At 38.6% G+C, this 25,601-nt stretch overlaps 5 protein-coding genes and 1 non-coding gene across 8 annotated transcripts; 4 read left to right on the top strand and 2 right to left on the bottom strand.

Annotated features, from left to right (window-relative positions):
• Nucleotides 1-10: 10 nt before the first annotated feature.
• Nucleotides 11-4,257, bottom strand: LOC126801588 (folylpolyglutamate synthase). 2 transcript variants are annotated; one of them, XM_050528983.1, is made up of 16 exons: nt 4,113-4,257; nt 3,893-4,020; nt 3,743-3,808; nt 3,464-3,573; nt 3,227-3,287; nt 2,983-3,066; nt 2,820-2,876; nt 2,677-2,737; nt 2,489-2,535; nt 2,298-2,375; nt 1,924-2,088; nt 1,596-1,838; nt 1,221-1,299; nt 891-1,040; nt 546-709; nt 11-261 (listed from the first exon to the last, which is right to left on the bottom strand). In XM_050528983.1, exons 1-16 carry the CDS (start codon nt 4,120-4,122, stop codon nt 202-204), a joined length of 1,563 nt encoding a protein of 520 aa, XP_050384940.1. In that variant the 5' UTR covers nt 4,123-4,257; the 3' UTR covers nt 11-201. The 2 variants fall into 2 exon arrangements, with proteins under 2 accessions (XP_050384940.1, XP_050384941.1); XM_050528984.1 differs by having other exon boundaries at nt 546-706.
• A 1,004-nt stretch (nt 4,258-5,261) lies between these two features.
• On the bottom strand, nt 5,262-6,503 carry LOC126802830 (probable glycosyltransferase At3g07620). The gene has a single exon (XM_050530540.1). The coding sequence runs from the start codon at nt 6,466-6,468 to the stop codon at nt 5,425-5,427; it is 1,044 nt and encodes a 347-aa protein (XP_050386497.1). The 5' UTR covers nt 6,469-6,503; the 3' UTR covers nt 5,262-5,424.
• A 184-nt stretch (nt 6,504-6,687) lies between these two features.
• On the top strand, nt 6,688-6,761 carry TRNAV-CAC (transfer RNA valine (anticodon CAC)). The gene has a single exon. It is a non-coding gene; the product is annotated as a tRNA-Val (tRNA).
• Nucleotides 6,762-7,904: 1,143 nt separating this feature from the next.
• On the top strand, nt 7,905-11,452 carry LOC126803322 (uncharacterized). Of its 2 annotated transcripts, none has more exons than XM_050531108.1 (6): nt 7,905-8,024; nt 8,470-8,515; nt 8,656-8,739; nt 9,412-9,580; nt 10,403-10,676; nt 10,908-11,452. In XM_050531108.1, exons 1-6 carry the CDS (start codon nt 7,971-7,973, stop codon nt 11,097-11,099), a joined length of 819 nt encoding a protein of 272 aa, XP_050387065.1. In that variant the 5' UTR covers nt 7,905-7,970; the 3' UTR covers nt 11,100-11,452. The 2 variants fall into 2 exon arrangements, with proteins under 2 accessions (XP_050387065.1, XP_050387066.1); XM_050531109.1 differs by having other exon boundaries at nt 7,911-8,024; nt 9,415-9,580.
• A 540-nt stretch (nt 11,453-11,992) lies between these two features.
• Nucleotides 11,993-15,976, top strand: LOC126803743 (delta-1-pyrroline-5-carboxylate synthase-like). The gene is made up of 16 exons (XM_050531488.1): nt 11,993-12,049; nt 12,279-12,350; nt 12,484-12,590; nt 12,685-12,784; nt 12,886-13,044; nt 13,276-13,550; nt 13,779-13,926; nt 14,047-14,211; nt 14,338-14,415; nt 14,716-14,808; nt 14,898-14,984; nt 15,068-15,154; nt 15,228-15,327; nt 15,444-15,547; nt 15,668-15,743; nt 15,822-15,976. The coding sequence occupies exons 1-16, from the start codon at nt 11,996-11,998 to the stop codon at nt 15,974-15,976; spliced, it is 1,860 nt and encodes a 619-aa protein (XP_050387445.1). The 5' UTR covers nt 11,993-11,995.
• Nucleotides 15,977-19,291: 3,315 nt separating this feature from the next.
• Nucleotides 19,292-25,470, top strand: LOC126804098 (delta-1-pyrroline-5-carboxylate synthase). The gene is made up of 20 exons (XM_050531871.1): nt 19,292-19,472; nt 19,706-19,777; nt 19,885-19,988; nt 20,098-20,200; nt 20,366-20,527; nt 20,741-21,018; nt 21,334-21,484; nt 21,597-21,761; nt 21,906-21,983; nt 22,240-22,329; nt 22,624-22,710; nt 22,833-22,919; nt 22,998-23,094; nt 23,231-23,334; nt 23,478-23,553; nt 24,135-24,285; nt 24,392-24,460; nt 24,715-24,781; nt 24,857-24,927; nt 25,171-25,470. The coding sequence occupies exons 1-20, from the start codon at nt 19,413-19,415 to the stop codon at nt 25,250-25,252; spliced, it is 2,154 nt and encodes a 717-aa protein (XP_050387828.1). The 5' UTR covers nt 19,292-19,412; the 3' UTR covers nt 25,253-25,470.
• The last annotated feature ends 131 nt before the right edge of the window (nt 25,471-25,601 follow it).

Below are 25,601 nucleotides of genomic sequence, written 5' to 3'. Positions count from 1 at the left end.
GTAAGCCACTGTTAAGATCAAAGTGCAAGTGCTTGGAAACTCTAACCCCATATCTGCAGCAGTTTCAGAACATTGACCATGCCATAGTAGCCCTGAAGTTCAAATAGTTCAACGCCTTTGCCATGCCTCGTCAATGCCAGAACATGTCGCAACGGGATGGAGATGCAGAAAAGAGAATTCACTTCTACTTCCTACTATGCTTCACTTCTTGACTAGTCTCAATACATCGCCAACAAGATGTAGCGAACCAGTCACGAGGACCTGATGAATAAACCAGAGATTTGAAACCGAGAAATTAGGAGTGGATGTATATATTTATATACACAATATATAATTATATATATACGTATTTTAACATCCCCAAGATTCTTATCCAAACATAATAATACATGTTTTCCTACCACGGTCAAAAGGTTAAAGATGCTAGTAGCCTACAGTTTTCTAGTTCACTTTATTAGAACAGTTTCTTAAAGGTAATCCCTCAAGGCATGTCCTGCAACTTCGTCTGAGTTGGAAATGTAAGTGATAAAATAAGTGCCAGTTACCTGAAAACGAGTTGATGGATTATGCCTGACACTGTCCCTGAGCCACTTTAAAGCTGATGGGAGTGAGGAAAAAACAGCACTATGTTCACAATGTTTAACAGGCTTTTCCATATCATCTCTTGATTCTTCAGAAAGAGTATCTGGGATCTTGTCATCAGCCCCTACTGAAAGTCAAAAGTAAAAGAATCCCAATTAGAAATAATGAGTTGTTTGACGAACATTATATAAAGGGTGATTGCCTCAAACGAATCTGGACATTCATGAACTCCCGACTAATGAAGTTCAGTTATTATAGATAAGTTTGTCAGAACTGAATAGTTTTATATGAATTGAAATGTCACATACCTCTATTTCCCATTAGATTTTCCCATACCCTCTGAAGAGAGAATTGCCATGACAAATCAACTTGAGGATCAGTGGGAGGTAAGGAATGCGAACCAACCTTGTGATACACTGATGTGTTTGGTACAAATAGCGCCTTCTTAAAGTAGACACCTACATATAGTTACAATTTGTCATCAGTTCCTTAAAAAATCAAAACTGATTTTGTGTTAAGAGAAACTCCCGTTTTGTAATAACACTACTGCTTCCTAATTTATATATTCAAAATGAATTAAGTACAAGGTTATATTGATCAGAAAATTTTAAGACACTGAATCATATAATGGTACTCACCATGACTAGCACATGTTTTCATCAGGTTTGGAAGAAGCAATTGAGGATCCCTCACTGACATACAATTAAACAGCAGAATCTGCAAGTAACTCAATGAGGTTTGTTCGGCGCCAGCCAGAGAACAAAGCATCTCAGAAGAGGCTTGGAGCATTATTTAATACTGACACAATTGACTATACTAAAGATTTTGATATCAAACAAGCATTAACTTGATCTGCCATAGAAATGCTTGTTATTAAATTGTATATATGAGTACACAACAAAGGCTCCTGTTCGAGTAAGAGTATCCACTATCCAGCCCAAAATGTTTTTAGCCAATCATAGAATAACCATGCACCCAGGAAAATACTTGGCGCAGATTAGGAGTGTACTGACCTGTGAGTTCTTGGCATGTGATCTAGAGAAATCCGAAGCCTTTTCCTGAGAGTTCTCTTTAGTGCAAAGAGAAAACCATCTCGCACATATTTCCATGCTTTCGGGGCTATGGGCACCATCTAAATAAAATATCAGATCTCCTGGGCTTTGATTGCTAATATAGTGATCAGGAACGATTTGAGCTCGGCCTTGTAAGTTGACAGTAGCTGTAAGTCCTTTTATAAACTGCTCCGGCAGAGCGGTCTAGTCCATACAAATATGTGTGTATATATCAATCACATAAAAACTATAATGAAGTTTTTTTTTAAATAAGATATTTAGAACTTACAGTATTTCCCAGGTTTGTGATATCATGATGACCAGTCCTTTGAAGCCATGCAGAGCATAGTGCAACAGCAAGGCCAGCATTAACAAATTGGTGCTCACCTTCAAGCCCAAGTTTTAAGCCATTCAGCATATTAGCATCCAGTGGTTGTACTGTCCGAAGAGGTACCTGGAACAAGCAAGACAAGTCTTTCTCAGCTCATTGAACCATTAAAGAAAATAATGTCGTCTCCTGCCAGAAATAAAGTAACAGCTCCTACATTTAATAGAACGGCTAATTTTAACCCATCTTATGAAAATGAAGATCACATCATTGTTCTATCAGTTCACTTATCGATAGGACAAAAGAAAGTATAACGGGAAGTACTTGCAACTTACATCCAACAGTGAAGCTTTCTCTTCAAGTACACGCATTGCTTCATCAGGTTGAGGCACAGTGAAGGCAGGAACCTCATGCTGGATTAGAAGAGAAAGAGAGATGAACACATTAATAAAAAAATGTCAGTCAGTTCTGTTAGACATACTGACAACCATCATATGCTTCAAGGAAATGTAGTTTTATTCCAAACCTTGAAGATTCCAGCCTTCTCCCCAGCAATTGCTCCCAGTGTATATCCTATGTTTAGAATCCAGAAAGAAATTACAATTCTGGATGAGATTATGAGATAAAGTTATACATTTGAACTTTTAATTTAACAAATCAAATTATCACAACTGATTAAGTGGGTCTGAAAAAGAGAAAAAACCAGCAACTAACCAAGAATCTCCATATGATCATATCCGAGGGATGATATACCACAAACGACTGGTGCCTGAACCTGAAATATTTATGACATCTATTCTTAGTTATTCTAAAAGCATATGATTTATGAATTAGCACTCAAAAACAATTTCACATACCACATTTGTTGCGTCAAACTTTCCGCCTAACCCAACCTCTAAAATAGCAACATCTACCTGGATGGAAGATTAGATTAAAAGTAGTATCACATTATTGATATTAATACCAATTCTGGAAACGAAGGATGTTATATGGATGCAAATAAATAGATTACAATCAGACCTTCTCTCCTGCAAAAATCTTGAAGGCAAGTAACGCAAGGAAGCGAAAGTAGGTAGGCATTGGTAGATCGTCATTAGCTTTTTCCTACATTTGAAAAATACACTCAAGCATATGAGAAAAATCATCCATATAGCCCAAATCATTGGATAAAAGATATATCAATGCAGAAAAAAAGTATTGATTGAAAAATTAGTACAGGCAGAGAGAGAGAGAGAGAGAGAGAGAGAGAGAGAGCTTGGATTACCTTTAGTCTATTAAAAGACCACCAGAAATACTCCAAGAATTTCTCTTCGCTTATGTCCACTCTGTAGCAATCAACCACACCAACAAAAATCAATAGAAGGATGGGAAAATGAGAGTCACTATACTTTGTACTTCAGAGACAAAAAGTGCTGTCATCTACATAGCTTCCATAAACTTGTGAAAACATGCAATAAATCAAACATCAAAGTAACAAACTTGATAAGAAAAACCAACTCACCCATCCAAGCGAAATCTTTCGCGAACATCAATGAGATGAGGAGAAGTGAAAAGTCCGGTGCGGAAGCCACAATGCCGCAGTATTGATTCAGAGAATGTGCAGGTGGATCCCTTCCCAAATCCGAAAACCAAACACAAACAGAAACATCAGTTCCCACTTCACAGCATACGCTCAAAACAAGTAAACCAAGCTAATGCAGCTACACTACCAAATCACGACGACAAAGATTAGCAATTTCAACACAACTAAGATAAAACAGTGAAGACAGAGACAGTGTACCTTTCCTTTAGTACCAGCCACATGAATGATCTTCATCTGCGCAATCGGCTCCTCCAATTCCAGAATCTGCAAGTAAGTATATTCAACACTCCATTAATCTACACACAACAGAAAAGTTCAAATACACCGGAATCCGATCAGGAGATTAACCTTGAGATAGTCAAAGAGGACGTCGAAGCCGTCGCCTTTGTTGCTCTTATCGGCGCGGCTGCGTTTGGTGATCAATGACGAAAGCGCCTCCAATGCCGCCTCGTACGGAGTCTGCGATGCATCGCCGTCTTCAAGAAAAGTTGAGACAGAAATGGCAAGTGTCACACTCTACTACTCTCGGAGTAAGTAAAAAGGAGAAGAAGCAGGACGAGTGACGTACCTTGAACCATGGCGACTGAGATCTGAATACGAATAGGAGATGATATGGGGGGGTTTGGGTTTTATGGTGGATTGAAAATGAAGAGGAGATTAGGTGATTGGGTTTGGAGGGTTGAAAGCTTAAGAAGCAAACAAAGGGCGATGAGCTTCCGGTTCTTTTGGATTCTTTTGAGTTTCGACTACAGTATATCTTATTGACCGTCACTTGCTTACGTCAATATTCCATTTCTGTTTTGGAGCAAAAACTAGATAAGGATTTGATCATCCCTTTGAATTCTTCACCCTTAAAAGGTACCGCATTACATCTCGATTGCCATGAGTAGCACCATATATTGTTACAACTTGTTAGGTCGGCATGTCCCACCGTTGTTTGAGCTACGTTCATAAATAGTGCACACTACTCATATTTCGTTTACGAGTTTTTGTGTCCAATAATATTTCGAATTTGAGAGCATCGTATTGTCTGCATTGGGGTTTCACTTCTTTCCGTGTAGTTTGGTGGTTTGGCTCGTGGTTGGAAGCATACTTATTCATTATACAGTTTTATAGATCATGTAAAAGTGTTCGTGTAAGACAATTGTAAACATTACAATTTTCTTTTCCACATCCAAGACGAGCATTTCATACTGTCATACAATCGAAAAGAAAGTCCCGACTCGAAAACACTAATCTTTTTATTGTGTTCGTCATATGAGCATCCTTAATTGTTAATGTTTTCTATACCCCAAAAGCAAGCATTAACTTGGAAAATTAGCAGAATCTCACACACACACACCCCTATCATACATCTCATGTGCTCCCTAATTAATGCATGTAAAACTTGTTGTATGCCATCGAGATATGTATAGCAGATGAACCTATGCTTATCATTACTAGGCAATTGAGTTTTGGGCAAATTATTATGAGTAATTATTCTGTGTACCCGCCATATCACGTGACACTATAATACGGTGTACCCAGCCAATCATATTACACAATGGTATAATTAACATGCAGGTGAAAATAACAAAATTTTATGTACATATAAGAACAAATCAGAAATAATCACAGTAAAAAATAAACCAATAACATTAAAATGATACGCCACTTGAGATATGTAACGGTATATACAATAATTTCTTATTATTATGATATATTGTATGCGCCTTGCTTAAGTCCATAAGTAATTTCCACAAAACAAAATTTGTTGAAATCCCAATATTAGAAATATAAACACAAAAACATCAGTATCCCTACCTTCCAAGGGGTATATGCCCATCCCATCGGATAAGCCCCAACAACATAACATAGTAACTTGTAAAAAAAACAAAAGCCTACGCCGTCTCCCGCCGGGGGTATCTAATCGTGTGGCGTCGCAACCAAAGCTGATAAACCGAAGTATGAAACGCATCCATGGCCTGCGGCGGCGCGTTCCACGCCAAATGCTTTCCCGCCTTTACACCCAATCTCCTCATCTGATCATGCCTCTCCCAGCACGCGCGCACCAACACGCGCTTCAACTCCTTGGCCCCACCGCTCCTCCTCAAGAACAGCGCCATCTCCTGCCACCTCAGCACGTCCATAAAAGGCAAGTCCTGGATTGGACGGTCCGTAATCACCACGGGGACACACCCGAACCGTAAAGCCTCTCCGATGCCGGAAACATCGCCTGCGCCATACTCGAAGATGCAGAACTTGCTGCTGGCGAGCCTCTGTGCATAGATCCGCGGCTTCGACGGCTCAGTTTCGATCAGGAACTCCGGGCTGGTCCTTAGCTCGTCAACTATGGAAGATTCATTCACCCAATTCGACCTTATGTAGCCAAGAAACGTCGTCGTATTGGTTGTCGGCGCGTGGGAGGATGCGAGTGGTGGGAGAGTGATGTCCTTGTGGGGGATGAGCTGGCCCGGTTTGGTCGGGAAGCAGGAGATCTGGATCGAGTTCTTCTTGAGCTCGACAAGGTTGCGGTCGGACTCGTAACCTACGCCGGAGCAGGAGAGGTACACATGGTCGGCGCCGAGGGTGTTGTTCCAGTAGGGGAAGTCGGTGCGGATGGTGCGGATGAGACGCGCGAGGGAGCGCGTGGGGAGATCTGGGGGGAAGGGGAGGAAGAAGAGGTGGGCGTGGTCGGAGACGTTGGTGGCGAGGTCGCTGTCGAGGAGGGTGGTGTAGAAGAGAGACTCGACGTGGTTGGGGAAAGTGAGAGGGGTTTTGGGCTGGTAGATGAAGATTTTGAAGTTCTTGACCATGGAGTCGTAGTTGGCGGAGATGGTGGAGGGGTTGAGGTAGGGGGAGGTGAGGTGGGGGATGATGGGTTTGGAGAGGACGGTGTGGAGGAGGAGGAGGAGGAGGAAAATGGTGACGGTGGCGGTGGACATATTGGGCTGGAGTGGAGTGAGCTAAGCAGTTGAGCTCTGCTCCTCCACTAGATAATAAAAACAGAAAAGTCAACTGCCAGAATGTCCGACGAAATAGGCTCAAGTGCCTCAAGAGTGTAGGTAATGATTAAGACGATGTGATCATTACGATGTAACATTTTTTGGTCACTAATAATGTTTTCAAAATATTATTAATAATTCGTTGCTGGTTAATCAACAGTCTGGGTGGTGTAGTTGGTTATCACGTTAGTCTCACACACTAAAGGTCCCCAGTTCGAACCTGGGCTCAGACATTGGTCATATTTTTGTACTCTTAAAGACTCTCATGAGTAGAGGTGCTCATTTATGTTGGGCCTACCTACCTCCTAAGAAACGGCTGACTCGGTCCATTAGCGTTATAAGATACAATTAACATAAAAAATTATGTAATTTAAATATTTATTTTATATAATTATTTTTTATAGTATAATAAATAAAATACTACAACACAATTGATAATTTTATTTCTAAAACGCTACATGTGTCAAAATTATGGTTTTTTATCACTACTTTGATGATATTTGTGACATAATGTAATTAAAATAATGAAATAATTAAGAGATTTATACGTATAAGGTTTAATATTCAATTCTCATTATTACAATTACTTAAAATTTATATAAAATTATGTGTTTAACGGACCGGCATATGAATTTTTGGTGCCCTAGCCGTGCCAGGCCAAAAAGGGGCTCGCGCCATGGGCTAAACAGACTCCAGCCGGCCGGGCCTCTAACGGGCTCGGACTGTGCCGGGCCGATTTTTAACAGGTTGTTTGGCTCGAGCTTTTCGGCCAATTTGCCACCTCTAATAATGAGTTTATGACTTGAAAGAAAGAAGAGAAAATATGGAAGCTTGCTCTTCTTTCTCCATCATAAAGTTCAAGCATATTTAAGGTAGCCTCATTTGTAATAGGTACTTATGAAAACTTTGAATTTTAAGATTGTTTTGTATATTTGTCTTTTTTTTTATGTGATCCGCGTGATTATATAGATCTTTAGTAAAGAGTGAAGTTTTTTTTTTTTGATTGGAATAGTAAAGAGTGAAGTTAGTGACTAAAATCTTTTTATTTGTGTTGGCATAAAATATTTATATTCCTTTTTTTTTTCTTAAGTCATTAAAAGGCTCCTAAACTGTACCTTCAAACTTTCTTTAGTTTGTCTAATGATCCTTCTCTCCCAAGTTCAAATTTCACCTCCCAAAAACGGAGAAAAAGTTGCCTTCACAATACAAATCAAAAGGAGTCATTGCAGTGTTGAACAGTCCATCACAAAATCGTGCCCTCAACATAGGGTCCAGTCACGTGACGGATCTCACGTGCGAAAGGTGGAAAGCTGCACGAACGCGCGCGCGCACAAAGAGGCGCGTGGAGGGAGGGAAGAGACGGATCCTAATTCCAGTCAGTATTCCTTCCAAACTAAGAAAAAGCAAACGCCTCAAGGCTCCAATCCCACTCCGCTTTTCCGATGGACGAGTCCTACTCCGGCCTCCCCACCAGCCATCTACTCGGCTCTGTTCCGGTACCTTACTACTCCCCCTTCCTTCTATTTTTTTTTTTTTACAAATTCATTCTCCTCAATCGTCAAATCGCTCTAATCCTACTCGTCCTGTTAAATCCTCTGTAATCCTACAAATTTTGAAAATTGTGTTACGAAATTAACATCTTTAATGTTCAATTTTCTTTTCTCCTTTAAATTTCCTCCCATTTTTGGAGCCGCTTGGACTTTTAGGGTCCCTGAAATTTAGTAATCGCCTGATTCTGATGGTAAACTTCATTGGGCTTGGGTCTGGCTAAGTTCAGCACCGCCATAAGCCTCTTGGTTTGAGCAATTTTGGTGAAAGATAACCACTCGTGTTGAGAACTTTCGTAATGACTATCTGTCTGTAATTGTAGATTGCATTCTCGTTGGATTGTCCGACAAATTGTGTAGGTTCGCTTTTAACTTTTATGTTATGTTTGGTCAGGCTGTTTTGAGTGAAGATAAAGAGAAGAGTACAGCAAGCTATGAAGGTGTGAGGCTCTTTCGCCAACCTTTGTTACCTGTCTTTTTTGTATTTTAGTGTGTTCCTATGATGTTCTTTGCAGTTTAAGGTTGAGCTGAATTTGTAATTGTTTCCCTAGTCTGAAGATTTTTGTGTGAAATTATGCAGCACCTGAAGCGAACATGCAAATCTTCCCCCAGAATAATGGAGGAGGCAAAGGGCCCGGTTATCAAACTGTTGGAGGTCCAAGTGGTATGTTTTATACTATTATGTACAGTATGAGGATGATTTGTAGGAATGCTTTGGTTTCAGATATGTCAGGATATGGATTTGAAACTTTAGTTTCCACATGTAAGGCGTAATGCGAGTTGCAGAACTAGGTGGAGCACGTTTTGGTTGACCCGACTTTTAAAGGATTGATATGTGTGTCTATTACTTGAATTAGGTGATATATCTATAGTACATAAGGTTAAGTTCCACATTTAAGATTAAAACATTCTGGTTAGTCGGTGGAAGAAGTAATGATATATTTGTTTATACTGATGTGGTCTTTGCTAATAAAAGAAATACTAGCAGTATGATGGTAGGAAACTATTTCCAATGCAAATGCGCAGTTTGCCTGATCAAGTTGTACGGTGTTGGTGCATATGTTTGAAGGGTATTTGATCTTTCGTGAGAATGTGCTGCACTTTTCATTCAGATTGGCGGCTGTTGCCTATACGAATGGGGTACACTGATATACTAAGGGATCAATAATCAGTTTTGATCTTATCTGTTTGCTGGGGCCATCAAATCAAATTTTAAATGAATTCTGGTGGATTTTGTTCTTCATACTGTGCTTATCAACCAACCTATTGATTTGATTGCTTTGCCCTCTACTTTATTTAGTTGCATATTTGATGATCTCTCTTTTTGTTCATCCAGCAGAAACCTTTGAAGAACAACCGGCAAACAACTGGAGGGGAGTTTTTAATGTCGCATCATACGTACAATATTTCAATGTGGATACGGACATTGTCTTGAACAGATTACTAAGTTCTTTGTTTCCCCACAATGGAGATTTTTTCAGCAAAATTGATGCCAACCCTGACCTGTGAGTTCTGATGTTTGTTTATTTTTCTTTATATGATCTGAAATTATATTGATCTGTCAAAGATGATTTACTTTTGGTGTAAAGTTGTAAACTATTAGGAGGGATGAATAATTAGATATGCATGTCCCATCAAAAATAGAAAAGAACTGGATTATAACCAGGATGAAAAGTTGGAGTCAAATCTAAGAAAACTTAGTTTTCAACTAATATAAGTGGATTTAAACTCATTGAGGTTTATATGTTGTTTGATTACTTTGATAAAGTGATAATAGCTTTATGGAGGTTGTGCTAAAAAAAGTGTGCCTCATTCATTTTATGGATTTCAATAGAGTTTGCTATCATTTTTGTGCTTACTAGCCTTCCTACCCGCGCGTGCAAAAACTCTCAATTTCTTCTCTACTCTCCCACACAATTTTCTGGGGTGGTTTTGCTTTCAGTTTTGTGAAAGTTAATAAACTCTGGGCTTTTTTGGTAGTTCAAAAATTTAACCGTTAGAATCTCCTTCTTGCTTTATTAATAGAAGATATATGTGTTCACAATCGAGTAAGGTTGTTTCGAAATGTTTTTGTTTGTCTGAGAAAGTTCTGTTAACAATCTGAACCTTAGAAACCCTGACCTACATAACCTGGCTTTCTTTAGCGCCATGGCTTGTTTCTCATTTCATACAGGAATGTTGGTTGAACTTGAGTTTTAAGTTTCCATTCTCAACCACAAATGTCATGTTAATTTCAGTGAGACAGTATGCTCTCTTTGGCACAACAATTAGTGAACATGAGCATTCTAACATTTCGCTTTCTTGGTGGTGTTCTTGTAATGCATCAGATACGGGCTAATATGGATCTCCACTACATTAGTGTTTGTGTTGGCTTCAGTTGGAAACTGTGCCACCTACCTAATGAACAGGCACACTGATACCACTACTTCTTGGAGCTTTAATGTCAGTTATATGAGTTTGGCAGCCTGTTCAGTCTATGGTTATGCAATTTTAGTCCCCTTGGCGTTCTATTTTACACTTAAGTATCTGGGTGCAAATTCTAGCCTTATTCGACTCTGGTGTATGTGGGGATACTCTCTCTTCATTTTTATTGTAGCATCTGTAAGTACCTGCGTCCCTGCTCTGCTGTCAGTTGTTTGTTCGTTTCCCTTTTCTTTTTCTTTCCACTTGAATATTCAACTTTTCTTATGCTAAATTGAATGAGTCCAAGCTCAAAATTATGACATTCTGGTTCTTACCCAAAAGAATGAAATAGGTCCCAAAGTTAGTAATTAATAACTGTTAATCTTCTATTCATAATCTTTTGATATGTATTTTTGTGGATCATTTCAGTTTTTGTTACTTATCCCGGTTGAGGCTCTTCGATGGATCATTATAGTTCTAGTTGGTGCTGCATCTGCTTCCTTCGTTGGCTTGAATCTCAAGTCTCATATGCAGGGGAGTGATTTTACATTAGTGGTCATTGCTGCATGTCTCCTGCAATTGGCTCTGGCAGTCTTCTTTAAGGTTTACTTCTTTCCATGAGCGTTACTGGACAGTAGGCACAGTCAGTCTCTGAATTCCTGGATTCAAAGCAGCCCTGATTTCTGGATGTTAATTTAGAAGCGACTGGAGTGGCACTTAGGACATCAGTTTTGCAGTGTGTTGGAATGACACTCGTTTGGATTGGATTTCAGTGAAGAAAAGAAGGCATGGCATTTTGTAATTCATGCTTTTCCCAATCTTAAAATGTCTGTAAATAAAGAATATATTCAAAGATGTTGTTGTAGTACTTGTTACATGTAGTAGTCGATTTCTTATTTTGTAGCCAGAATACTAATGAAATTCTCTCCTTTCAACTCCCTCCTTTTACAATTATATTCAATTCAGAAAATTTATACCTTGTGCCTCTTGTACTTTCAGATTTATCATTGCACGGTACTATTAAACATTAAGAGGACTCTAATCCCCCTCTAATGAATCCCTTCCATGTTAAAGACTTAAAAGATTCTTTGAAAAGAATACGGTGATTTACTAGTATATGTTGACAAATGCATAGACCAGGCACCAGGCAGATCAAGAAGTTGCCTCTCCCTGCGATCACTTCCTAAAATTTCGACCATTTTAGTTTTTAGAAGACTAGAAGTTTCCCGTTGTAATTCTCTTTATCTTTTCGGAAAAATAGGCCAGGCAGCTAAACTCCAGCAGATTATAAGTTGTTTGACCTAGCCTGGCCCTGATTCTACTCTCGGAGAGTCGGAGGGTATGTTACAACAGATGGTTTAAGTATTTAGTAGTCGTAGCAAGTAGTACTGTCCTCCAAGCAACAACCAACTTTGCACTTGCCAAAAACCCTCTTTGCTACACAACCAACAGCCACCGGGATCTCCTCCCAGTCCCCTCCACCGGCCTCCTTGTATCAACCAGGCATGGAACTTGACATGGATCGAGCTTTCCTTAAAGACAGAAACTTAATAAAGCGCCTCGTTATCAAGGTGGTCAACCTTCATTTAATCTCTACTGATTTCCTTTCCAATTTATATTCTCATTAGAGGCATATAAATGACCAAGTTCATCATAATTATGAAAGATTCTTTCTTATGCTGTGCATTGCTGAGAAATGAGAATTAGTGATCATAAAACCCTATGTTTCTTCAAGGGGTTTTCGTTCTTGTCACATGAAGTGTTAAACTTATGTTAGTGTTGTGCGTGATTGAGTTGTAGGTAGGTTCTGCGGTTGTGACTGAAAAGGATGGAGGAATTGCGCGTCAAAGATTACAAGTGCTTTGTGATAAGGTATACAGATTACAGTTCTGTTCCGTTCCACATTTTTGTATGAGGCCACTAAGGAGCCTACGGAGCCTATAATTGTTTTAGTATAGAATACACTGATTCTGAAATAGTCAAGTATCTTACTTACTGAATGCAGATTACAGAGTTGAGAGCTCAAGAATATGAGGTGATATTGGTGACATCAGGAGCTGTGGCCCTTGGTCGTCAAGCACTTAGAGACAGGAAATCAGTTCACTACAGCAGGTATCCAGCTATTCCGTGTTTCGAGTTTTGGAGACGACATTCTGAAATGTTCTCTACTTCATAAATTGATACACAGTTTCCTGGACCATTGCAGCTCTGCCGATCTCCAAAAGCCAGTTGAACTAAACGGGAAGGCGTGTGCAGCTGTTGGACAGCCTGATCTGATGGCTCTCTTTAAGACTCTGTTTAGTGAGGTGCGTGCAAGGCTGCTCACTCAAGTTGCTCTTAGTCTTAGGACAAAACTAATCACAGAAGCTCAGATTTCTGCTTGTTAATTGATTATCTTTCCTTGCAGGATGTGGTACAAGCTCAGTGTCTTGTCACGGAAAGTGACTTTAGGGGTAAAGATTTTTTAAGGCAGCTGAAAGAGACTGTCGAGCACTTGCTGTCTTTGAAGACTATAGCTTTATTCAATGAAAATGATGCAGTTAGTACCAGAACAGATCCATATGAGGTAAAAATACCAATCTTCAATATATACTTGAACCAGAAACTGATTATATATATGAAGCTCATGCCACCCTTGTGAATTCATCATAACAAAGAATATTGGAACTGCCTGTTAACAGATTATGTTATCTGTGCTCCACCAGACCTTGATCGCATTCTCAAAACTTATACATGCATGTGTGTCTCCACCTAATAGTAGTCTGCACTAATTTAACAGTCATGACCACCTTTGCAGGATTCATCTGGTATATTTTGGGACAATGATAGTTTGGCAGCTCTGCTAGCGAAGGAGCTAAAGGCTGATCTTCTTATCCTTATGAGTGATGTGGAGGGTGTCTATAGTGGGCCTCCAAGTGACATAAACTCGCATCTTATTTATACATACACAGATAGGCATCAAGGTGAAATCACTTTCGGAGAAAAATCAAGAGTGGGACGAGGGGGAATGGCAGCGAAAGTAAAAGCCGCTACTGATGCAGCTTCTGCTGGCATCCCTGTCGTCATCACCAGGTGTTCTTCATGACTTGTTTGGTTTAAACAATTTACAAAAACTTTGATGGAAAATTAGTACGCCATAATGCAATAAGATATTAATAAAGTAAAAAATAGCATTCATATTCTGGTTGGTGAAGTTAATTGAGGGGTAAGAAACATGTGGATTGCAATCTGAATCACCAAATCTCACCAATATGCTCCTCCTGATTGTGTAATAATTCTTTTCACCGTTGCATGTTCAAGTGGATTCGATGGCCAGAACATTACCAAAGTCCTACAAGGAGAACGCGTTGGGACTCTATTCCCTCGAGGTGAAAATACAGGGGAGTCTTTGGTTGACAATGCAAGAGAGATGGCTGTTGCAGCCAAGGACAGTTCTAGACGGCTTCAGGTAGCTTGTTTGGTTCATCTACAATGTTGACTGTGATAAATTAAGTAGTGTCATCTCTGGCTGTAGGCATCATTTTTCTCCGGGGAAAATAGTAACTTGATAATTAACTTCATCCTACAGGCCCTGACTTCAGAAGAAAGGAAAAGAATTCTACTTGATATAGCTGATGCACTTGAAGGGAATGCACATATCATCCATGTAGAAAATGAAGCTGATGTGTGTGAAGCAGATCAAGCAGGATATGAAAAATCCTTGATATCTCGGCTAGCACTAAACCCTGGGAAGGCAAGTGAAAAAAAGTTTGGCCTTGTTAGCTAGAACTGATTGTGTATGACGCCCTCGCTGGATCGTGTCTTTTTAAATGATGTCTGCTCTAAATTTTGTTTTGTATTTGCTTGTTATACTTGGCAGATCTCACGTCTTGCAAACAATATTCGTGTGCTTGCCAGCATGGAGGATCCAATAGGCCGCCTTTCAAGAAAAACGCAGGTGAGGCACAGGTTCTGGTTTTGATATTCTGAGACGACAATACCATAGAGTATGGAAAACTATTAGATAATAAGCTATGCAGTCAAGCATTTAGCTGTTTATGACTAGAGTGTAGTTTTTCCATGAGGATATGATGAGATATAGTTGCAACCTGCCATGACATGCATGATTGACAGTATAGATTCTTACTGTCTTTTTCCAATGTGCCATGGTGACTTTCATTAAATTGCAAAAATTAGAGCCAAAAATTTCCCAAAACTTGTTGTTATGCAATTCTTAGATTGCGAATTCTGTTGACAGATTGCAGATGATGGTCTCATCTTGGAGAAAATATCGTGTCCACTTGGTGTTGTCTTGGTTATATTTGAGTCTCGTCCTGATGCGCTAGTACAGGTAAAAAACGACATACTGAGATTTCCAAATACTTGCATTTGTTCATAGTATGCTAAAGGTTGTTTTTGGCTTTTGTGTGATATGGACAGATGGCTTCACTGGCAATCCGTAGTGGGAATGGCCTTCTCTTGAAGGGTGGGAAGGAGGCTAAGAGATCAAATACAATTTTGCACAAGGTATATTTTGTTTAGTTTGATATATATGTTCTAAACGAGAACTGAATTGAACTGATTGCTTGAATTTTCATGATAAAATTTAGATTATCACAGACGTCATCCCGGAGAGAGTTGGTCGGAAGCTAATTGGACTTGTGACTTCAAGAGATGACATTCCGGATCTGCTTAAAGTGAGTAGAGATGATAATATGAATGACTAATCTTGTATTAATAATCGTTACTAAAGTATAAGAGATGTTGCAGCGTGACGACAATCTGATCAATCTTGTGATCCCAAGAGGCAGTAACAAGCTTGTTTCTGAAATTAAAAACTTGACCAAGATTCCAGTTCTGGGGCATGCTGGTAACATACAAACCCATTTTCACCTTCAATTTACATATAATCTGCACTATGTACTTCATTTGTTTTCATAAGAATTGGTTTAGTAAAAACTAAAAAGAGGCTGGTTTGCTATGCAGGTGGACTATGCCATGTATATATCGACAGGTCTGCTAAAATGGATATGGCGAAGCAAATTGTGTTGGATGCAAAAGTAAATTATCCAGCAGCCTGCAATGCAATGGTAATCTCTACAATGCCATCGTATCACATACTCACATTGCCATCGCATGTCTTGAAGACTTGGAACTTATATCACAGTTGCGTGTGCTTCATTAATAAGAATTATTACTTCTGTTCTCAGGAAACACTTCTGATCCATAAGGAATTAGTGCACACAGCTGATTTCAAAGATATTATCCTTGAGCTCAGCAAAAATGGTAAATTAATTTCAACCTTTCATAGCAAGGAACTGTGGATTAGATCCTAAGAAATGAACTCATCTATGGTATTTGCAGGTGTTACTTTATATGGTGGACCACGGGCAAGCTCCTTGCTAAATATTCCTCAGGCAGATTCGTTACATATGGAGTATGGCTCCATGGCTTGCACTGTTGAAGTTGTGGATGATGTGCATGGCGCCATTGAGCATATAAATAAAAACGGAAGGTAATGTTCTAGTACGTTTCCCTTTTGAAGATGACATACATTGTCATTTGACTCCCTCTACTTCTGCCAAAGCAGTTCTGTGATTTCGACTTATAAGCAAAGCCAAGAAGCTATGTTCTAGATTCCCTTTTAAGATGACATTCATTTGTTGTGTTCTCTATTTGGCAGTGCACATACTGATTGTATCATTGCAGAAGACGAAGAAGTTGTGGAAGCTTTCTTAGGTCAAGTTGACAGGTTATAATGCTTTCTTAGTTCACGTACACTAAATATTTTGTGGGATGTTCTCCTCTTAATTAAGATTACGCTGCATGTTGCACTCATTATCAATGAAGATGTGCTAATTTCCGTTGATTTTCTATACACATTGGCATGCAGTGCTGTTGTTTCTCACAATGCAAGCACACGATTTAGTGATGGTGCTCGATTTGGACTTGGGGCAGATGTAAAACCTCATTTTAACAGTAATTGATTAACTTACTGATGTACCAAGGCTTTAGCTCATCGTCCATTTCTCTTCAATTTACCAACAGGTAGGGATAAGCACAAGTCGCATTCATGCTCGGGGTCCTGTAGGAGTGGAAGGACTGTTAACAATTAAATGGTATGAAATGAAATGATCATCACTATTGCAATGAAACCTGTCCATTAGTGCATCATCCATGATCCAATGTTCTGAATCGGTTTCGTGTCTTGTACTATATTCTTAACCATGCAGGATTATCAGAGGGAGAGGACAAGTCGTCGATGGTGATAAGGGGGTTGCTTACACCCACAAGAACCTCCCAACTGAGACAGATGTAGGGACACGAGAGAAGAGAAAGGGAGAAACCATGAGTAAATATTTAGTCCATTCATTGATATTTAGCGCTGGCTTCTTGTTATATCCATTCATATATCGGAGAGCTTAGAACCATGGAATGACATTGAGCCATTGATGGGTTAAAGTTTGTTTTGTTTTATTGAAAGCCACCTTTCTTTTCTCATAAGCATGGCATTTTCAACTACGTACTGATTTCTTTATTCGAGGAAGAAGGTCGTAATAAACGGTTTTGGTTCTATGAATCGTAGGAACCCTTCTCAATAGCATTCCACATTTTTTAATTTGAATTAGTTGCGTTCAGATCTTGAACTCCATGTTTGATTTTTATAGTGTGTTGAGTGTGTTTAGGTAATCACTAATTAATCACCTAACCTCATTGTCAGATAATCATAACATTCAGTAAATGTATACAATTGATCAGCATCCAAATATGCACCCGTTTACGAAATCAGTTTCATTCCTATCATACATTACCAATTTGATTTTTATAGTGTGTTGAGTGTGTTTAGGTAATCACTAATTAATCACCTAATATCATTGTCAGATAATCATAACATTCAGTAAACGTATACAATTGTTCAGCATCCAAATCTGCACCCGTTTACGCAATCAGTTTCATTCCTATCATACATTACCAATTTGGTGAGAAATTAATAAGCCATGCTAGCAGTAAGTTCAAATTTCAAATTATGTTCGTAATACGTTATATTTTGAAATGATTTGATAGTTGAGAAAATCTATAAAAAAACTTAGAAATAAGTGAAACTCATGTAAATCACACATCTTTATCTTATTTATCTTCTTGCCGATCTTATTTATATATTTATCTTCTTGCCGATTTTAAACCTTTTTCAAAACACCTCACATTTTAAAACTACATACATCGAAACTCATGTGAATCACACATGTTAAATATCCTTCTAGACGTTTAAAAATTAAAATTACGCTAGAAAACATCACACAATTCAAAACATAAGTTTGTTTTGGCAAACTACAAGACATTGAACTCATTTGAAACTCTCCATTGACCAATCCTCCACATGGTTCGTTCAGATGAGTTACGTTGGGATCTCGAACTCCAATCTTTGTTGAGAGATTGTTTAGGCCAATAAATAAGTTAACATGTTCTAATGTTCGAGTGACCACAAGAGCTATATGACACGTAGTGTTATCACTAGACTCAACGACAATAATCAAGTCGTGCTTATCACACGAGATCTGAAAATGAAAGCAGACATTAGCCAAATAATTGATGCAGCAGCGCCGGTTTGCTTCAAATTTGACACCTATTTCAAAAGGTGACATAGACATTTCAATGATCTCATGAAGAACGGTTGAATACCAATTGTTCGAGTTCGAACAGAAGCCTATTTGCATCGACACGTAGAGGAAATTGTGTCTATTCTTTTCAGTTTTTTTGTCTTCTACTTTGGTCTGTTGTTGGTGGAGGTTACCGGTTGCTGAAATGCGAGAATCATTATAGGTTGAAATTTTAAGCGTGCGTGTGATTATGTAAAGCAGTAGAGCTGAGCATGGGATACTTCCGATCGATATGGCGTTTAGATTTACAATTCCGGTGTTATAATAGAGTCGAGCATTATTGTGTCAAGTAAAGTGCCTACTTTGATGAGATTGAAATGATGGCTCCTGCAAAAGCAAGAAACATTACTCAGGATTCTATCTCGACAAAATCTTCTCTTTTTCTGGTAGGAGCATTATGCACCGTTCAAATAACTTACCTTTTAATAGGTTCAACGCAGTATTTTCAAAAGTTTTCTAAATCAAAGACTAATCCGCCAAATAATACACTATGTCACAACATCTTCTCCCTAGTTACTAGAACCATAAACTCCGATCAGCGTTGGTGTGAGGGCTCCAATACGCGTACCACCTCGACCATCTATGATGGTTTTTGTTTACTTATCTGGACGGCATGACACATAATAATTATTTATTTAATTATTTGTTATATTTATTAAAATTGATGAAGTTGTTGATACTGAAAGATGATTTTTCGTTAGTGAAAATTTGTTATCTCCTATTTTTCTCATGCTTAATCTGATCATTCAGATTCGAAAAGCATATTCCTTCAAAGATGATACATTTATACTCATTATTCATCACTAAAATTAGCAAATTGCCTAGTTAAATCTCTACATCATTAAGCTAATCAGAGAAGGGGGTTAAGGTGTCTGACATTCTGAGCCAAACCCACATGACGGATTTCAGAAGATGCTGAAACTTGAACTTTCAACACTTTCAACTCTTTTGTCATGTTGTCCACTTAACCAGGAACCCGCCACCCGCCGCCTACTATCTTATATTATACACTCACTCCCACACCACTTGTTTAATCCCTCACCTCTCCTCCCCAATCACCACCTTCCACCTCACCTCTCCCTCTCCTATATTCCCATACTGCCCTCGCCTCCGGCCGTCCTATTGGTTCGTGGCCTCACCGAGCTGACTATATGAACCTCCCCCCCCGCCTCCCCAGTTTTAGCAATAAACACGGCCGCATTCCCTTCCCGAAAAACCCTATCGAAAAACATAGAAAGGAGCCCCCGAGTCCGACTCGTTACTGGGTTCGAACCGAGTTTTGACTCGTCGCCGGAAAATGGGTGACGTGGATAGTTCTCGGGCTTTCCTCAGAGATGTCAAGCGCATCGTTCTCAAGGTGGCTCGCATTCATTCACTTTCTTCTTCACTTTGTCATCATAAAGTTTCAATCTTTTTGCAATAATGGATTCACATTCTTGTAAAGTTAAAAAAAAATTACTTTTTTTTCTGGGTGCAACTCTTTGGTTTTTGGTTAAATATTTGTTATTAGTGGATTGGTAAAATGAGGAATTTGATGTATTGAGAGTGTTTTTGTTGTTGATTTGATGACACTGTTCTTTGTTTTTGAAGGTTGGGACTGCAGTTGTGACTAGAAACGATGGAAGGATTGCACTTGGGAGATTAGGCGCGCTGTGTGAGCAGGTATGTGAGTTTAATGTGGTTTAGCCTTGTTTTAGTGATTGTTGTTGATTATTGATGTGATTGAGAACGTTGGGTGTCTAAGTGTTGGGTTTTGGTTTGGAATGCAGCTCAAGGAGTTGAACACTCAAGGATATGAGGTTATATTGGTGTCGTCTGGAGCTGTTGGCCTCGGTCGCCAGAGGCTGAAATACAGGAAATTGGTTAACAGCAGGTATGTATTGCTGAAGGTTCTGAGGAAAAAAGTTCGAAAATATTTTTAAAAGATTTTTTTTAAGTCGAAATTTTTTTAGCATGTTTTGATAGTAGTTGAATTGTTGTAGTTTTGCTGATCTTCAAAAACCACAAATGGAACTCGATGGGAAGGCATGTGCGGCAGTTGGACAGAACTGTCTGATGGCTCTCTATGATACGTTATTTAGTCAGGTAAATGCCATGATCTTCTGTTAATTTGTTATGATTCTGTGTTGGACTTGATGCTCGATAATTTAAGTTCTTATGATTAAGAACTTGTCTGGATTGATATTGGCATCACGTCTTGTCCCCTTAATGCCGTATCTGTTTCTCTAACTTGTTTGTTCCTCCTTGCAGTTGGACATGTCATCAGCACAGCTTCTTGTAACAGATAGTGATTTCAGGGATAGAGATTTTAGGAAGCAGCTTAGCGATACAGTGAAATCATTGTTATCTTTGAAGGTTATTCCCATATTTAATGAAAATGATGCAGTCAGTACGAGGAGAGCTCCATATGAGGTAATACTCTTCTATGCATGGATCCTGGTTTAGTTTATTAACAGTGGGAACAGCTATTCTCATTCTGGTACCTCTGGCCATTCATAGTTCAATTTATGGGACTACTTAGGAAATAATATGCTTCCTCACACTTTCTCATACCTTTACACATTTTTAAACACCAAATTATGCAATATGTACAAATAATATGCCACGGGTTGACCACTGTTGCAGGATTCGTCTGGTATATTTTGGGATAATGATAGTTTAGCAGCTCTACTGGCTCTGGAGCTAAAGGCTGATCTTCTTGTTCTTTTGAGTGATGTGGAGGGTTTGTACAGTGGACCTCCAAGTGACCCACGTTCAAAGCTCATCCATACCTACATAAAGGAGAAGCATCAGACTGAAATTACTTTTGGGGACAAATCTCGAGTCGGAAGAGGGGGTATGACTGCTAAAGTTAAAGCTGCTGTTAATGCTGCCTATGCTGGCATCCCTGTTGTCATCACCAGGTGTGGTTTAATACTGATTGTGTCATTTACATAAATGAAACTTGATGAATAACCTGATGTTCAGAAGTTTTCAAGTAGTTTTGAAAGAAGAATGAATCCAAAATATAATAACATAGATTGTATAGCAAACAACATCGGTTTTCTGGTCTGTATATATTGATTGAGGGGTAAGAAAGTGTCCCAGTTAGCTCGAAATCGATAAAGTAAATCATATTGTACTTATATTTTCTTGGTAAATTCCTGCCACTTGCTATCAGAATCCAATATCCTTTCTCCAAAGGTGAACTGATTTGTCTTATTTCTTCCAATTTACAGTGGATATGCTCCTGAAAACCTCAGTAAAGTCCTTCAAGGGCAACGTATTGGTACTCTCTTCCATCAAGATGCACATTTATGGTGTTCCTTTAAAGAGGTTGATGCAAGAGGGATGGCAGTTGCAGCAAGGGAAAGTTCCAGACGTCTACAGGTAGCTTTGTGTGCTTCATCTGCGAAGTTAATCCTATTTATTGATTCATTTATAGAAAATATTATGGCCTAAGTTTAGTGGCATGAGTAGCTTGTTAATGCTTTCTGTACAGGCCCTGACCTCAGAGCAAAGGAAAAAAGTTCTCTTGGATATAGCCGATGCCATCGAAGCAAATGCAGAAAAGATAAATGTTGAAAATGAAGCTGATGTTTCTGCTGCACAACTAGCAGGATATGAAAAAGCCTTGGTAGCTCGGCTGGCTCTAAAGCCTGGCAAGGTAACAAAATCAAGTCAAGCTATGTTATAAATGTTACTTCGCACAATCTTTTAGTTTGTGTTTATCTTGTTCATTACTTGTTTATATTGTTCGTGCTTGACATTCTCCAATTATGTTTCTGATTGTGCCTTTTATACTTGGCAGATTGCAAGCCTTGCAAATTCTGTTCGCGTCCTTGCAAACATGGAAGATCCGATTGGTCATGTTTTGAAAAAGACTGAGGTAAGGAAGTGTATAAGAAACATTTAGTACGACTTATGATATTCTTACAAAACAGAGCTTAATGTGGATAAACATATATAAGATATTGAAAGTTTTAAACAGTTAGCTTGATGACAGTTATTGACATGAAGAATCTGGGTTAAATACTCTACAATCAGTTTGTAACCAATTATGTTTTGCCAAGTAGAGCACCACAATTTGGTTGTTCTGCTGCTAATGAAATACTGATGCTTCTGTTGACTACTCTTATTTCCAGCTTGCAGATGGTCTTGTCTTAGAGAAGACATCAAGTCCATTGGGTGTGCTCCTGATTGTGTTTGAATCCCGTCCTGATGCACTAGTGCAGGTATATTCAAAATTTTGGAATATCGAACTGCATGCTCTGAGTTTAAATATTGATGGATGAGATGAAAAAAAATTGGTGAAATACATCTCAGTACATAGAATCTAAGGACTGGGAAGTAACATCTTTTTCAAATTTAATTCAGACAGTAAGAGATAATTTATGCTGTTGTTTACACAGATGATTTTTAGGAAGCTAATATCAAGTGCTTCTGGTTTGTTGTTTGTTTTGCAAAACAGTTGCCTTTGCTCATTCTTAAAATAGTTTTGGTTTTTCTTTGGTTGACATGATTTATAGATAGCTTCATTAGCCATTCGAAGTGGGAATGGGCTTCTTTTGAAGGGGGGAAAGGAAGCGAAGAGATCCAACGCAATATTACATAAGGTCTGTCTTCCTTAGTCTTTTTTTTTTTTTTAAGTTAAATCTTTTAATAGACAGAGATGTTTAAATTTACAATGTATTATGCATAACCAGTGATATAATCTGTTCTTCATGAAAAATTATAGGTTATTACAGAGGCCATCCCAGAGAGTGTTGGTGGGAAGCTGATAGGACTTGTTACTTCAAGAGAGGAGATTCCAGATCTTCTTAAGGTCAGTAAAAGTTAGATTGACAAATCCTAGGTTGACTTTGAGATCAAAGTTGACACTAAATTTAGTGATTATTTCCAGCTTGACGATGTGATTGATCTTGTGATCCCAAGAGGCAGCAACAAACTGGTTTCTCAAATTAAGAATTCGACAAAGATTCCAGTTTTGGGGCACGCTGGTAAGAAAATTAAATTTGTTCTTCAACTTATCTATAATGTGCACTATTTGCTCCACTATTCCTGTAGCGCTTTATTTTTCAAACGATGATGAAGGTGGTCATTTTAGTGAACCAACCCGTATTGTTTGGTATGCAGATGGGATATGCCATCTTTATGTTGACAAGTCTGCAAATATGGATATGGCTAAGCAAATTGTTTTGGACGCAAAAATTGATTATCCAGCAGCCTGTAATGCAATGGTAGTATATACTTACTTTTTCGTTCCTGGAATACAATTTCAAACAGCATCTTAGGATCTTCCAGTACAAGTTTTGAACTTACATGTATGATTTTGTGTGTATAACGCAAATCAGTTCTTTCTTGCTTTCTTTGCTATCCTCAGGAAACACTTCTTGTACATAAGGATTTGATGCATACAACTCCCTTCAATGACCTTATTGTTGACCTCCAGTCAGAAGGTACACTTTCCATGCTATTAATTTATCACTGTAGCTTTTGATTAAAAAAATGATTACTGTAATACATGAACCATTAAAGATCAGATGTTTCAGCTACCGCTCTCACCTATGTCTCTCCATCTACCAAGTCCCAAGTTGTGGAGTTGTGTCATCATCCCTATACATGTGTGCTATTTCAATTATAGTTTTTTCAGACAGTTGAAACTTTTTACATTTCTTTTGATGCTCAAGAGATTGCATCAACAAAACATTCTCTTTTTTGCCCTCTTTGCATCTTCTTTTTTGACCAAGTAGAGTTTTTGAAGGTATGCCCCTTCAATATTATTTCCAATCTAACAGTCTTTCTATGGCCTCTCCGCTTTGAGACATTATATATCTACACTGTTTGAGGGGTGTCTGAGAATGGGAATAACTAAAATTTCAGCCTTAGATCCTGCAATTTTTGTTCTTTTTGTTCCTCCTTTTCTGTTTCACCCTTTTCATCTTTTAAATCTAGGGAGACTTTCAGAAGATATGAAACAGTCTTTAATGTGCGACTAAATCCTAGAAGGATCTCAAAATTTATATTGTACCATATGCAGGGGTTACATTATATGGTGGACCAAGGGCAAGCGCGTATCTCCACATTCCAGAGGCACATTCGTTTCATCTAGAGTACAGTTCACTGGCTTGCACGATTGAGTTTGTGGATGATGTACATGCAGCCATTGATCATATTCATGAACATGGAAGGTATGTTGGAGTTCCTTCTATGTGGGATGCATTTCAACACGCGCGCATACACAAAAACTCACTTGTATGATCCACAGAAACTAAAGTCCATTCCTTTCATTTTCAGTGCACATACTGATTGCATCATTGCAGAAGATCAAGAAGTTGTGGGTGTGTTTTTAGGTCAAGTTGACAGGTAAGAATGCGTCACCTGTCTGCTAGTCCTACTTACGGATCTGTGCAATCTTGTCGATAGCACTATATAAGTTAGATATGACTATTCAACTTCAATGGGGACTTTAAGCATATGTCTGAAGGGGTTGCGCTCAGAAGCAGTTTGACTGTAAATCCCATTGCTGTCGAATGTAGCTTCTAGTAATTCAATATACATTAGTAAGTTAAATTGTGATAGCTGATCATATTAATAATGATTGTTAAAAACATTTGCAGTGCTGCTGTTTTTCACAATGCAAGCACAAGGTTTTGTGATGGTGCTCGATTTGGACTTGGTGCAGAGGTATAATGTCAATTCAGCAACAATTATGATAGTAGTGCTATAATTCGTACTTAATTCTCTTCTACTGTTCATCAGGTTGGGATAAGCACAAGTCGCATTCATGCTAGGGGTCCTGTAGGAGTAGAAGGATTATTAACGACAAGATGGTATGAAACCTGAATCTATGTCTTGACTGAAAAATAACAATTTTTTTTATTTTGAGATATTCAAGAAAAGTGAAAGGTTTGAGAAAAACAAATATGGTGAGTAATGCGTGAGACTGCTGCTCTTAACTGATAATAAGACTTGTAATAATATGACACACTCCTGTAGTCCAAGTATATTGTGGGTATGGTTCAGTTCCCATCAGACATTCCTATGGTAATAGTTTACCTGGTAATAATGTGCAGGATTCTAAGAGGAAGCGGGCAAGTAGTGAATGGTGATAAGGGGATCATTTACACCCACAAAGACCTACCAGTTGAGCCCTAAACGATCCGAATGTAACAGCAACTTATTTCCAGCTGGTCATTTCGGGAGTGATGAAGAGAGAGAATAAGTAGTGTGGAGGCTATTAGTCTGTTGTTCTTATGTCATCAATGTATGATTAATCGAGTATCCCAATCACATTAGTTAGCAAATGATAGCTTATTTCAATGGTGTCGTTTATTAATTTTCAGAAATAGAAATGAAATCGATCATTTCTGTCATCTCCCCGTTTTATTGATAAAGACTACATCCAGCCTTGCCAAACCAATGCATGTGAGAATAAGATCTGAATAACAATTGTCGGAAGCATTGGACCGAGAGTTTATATTTCGGCAACTCCAGACATTTGAGA

Source organism: Argentina anserina, chromosome 7, assembly GCF_933775445.1.
Source record: "Argentina anserina chromosome 7, drPotAnse1.1, whole genome shotgun sequence".
Lineage (NCBI taxonomy): Eukaryota > Viridiplantae > Streptophyta > Magnoliopsida > Rosales > Rosaceae > Argentina > Argentina anserina.
The sequence above is the reverse complement of the archived record's forward strand: the minus strand, read 5'-3'. Positions and strand labels throughout refer to the sequence as shown.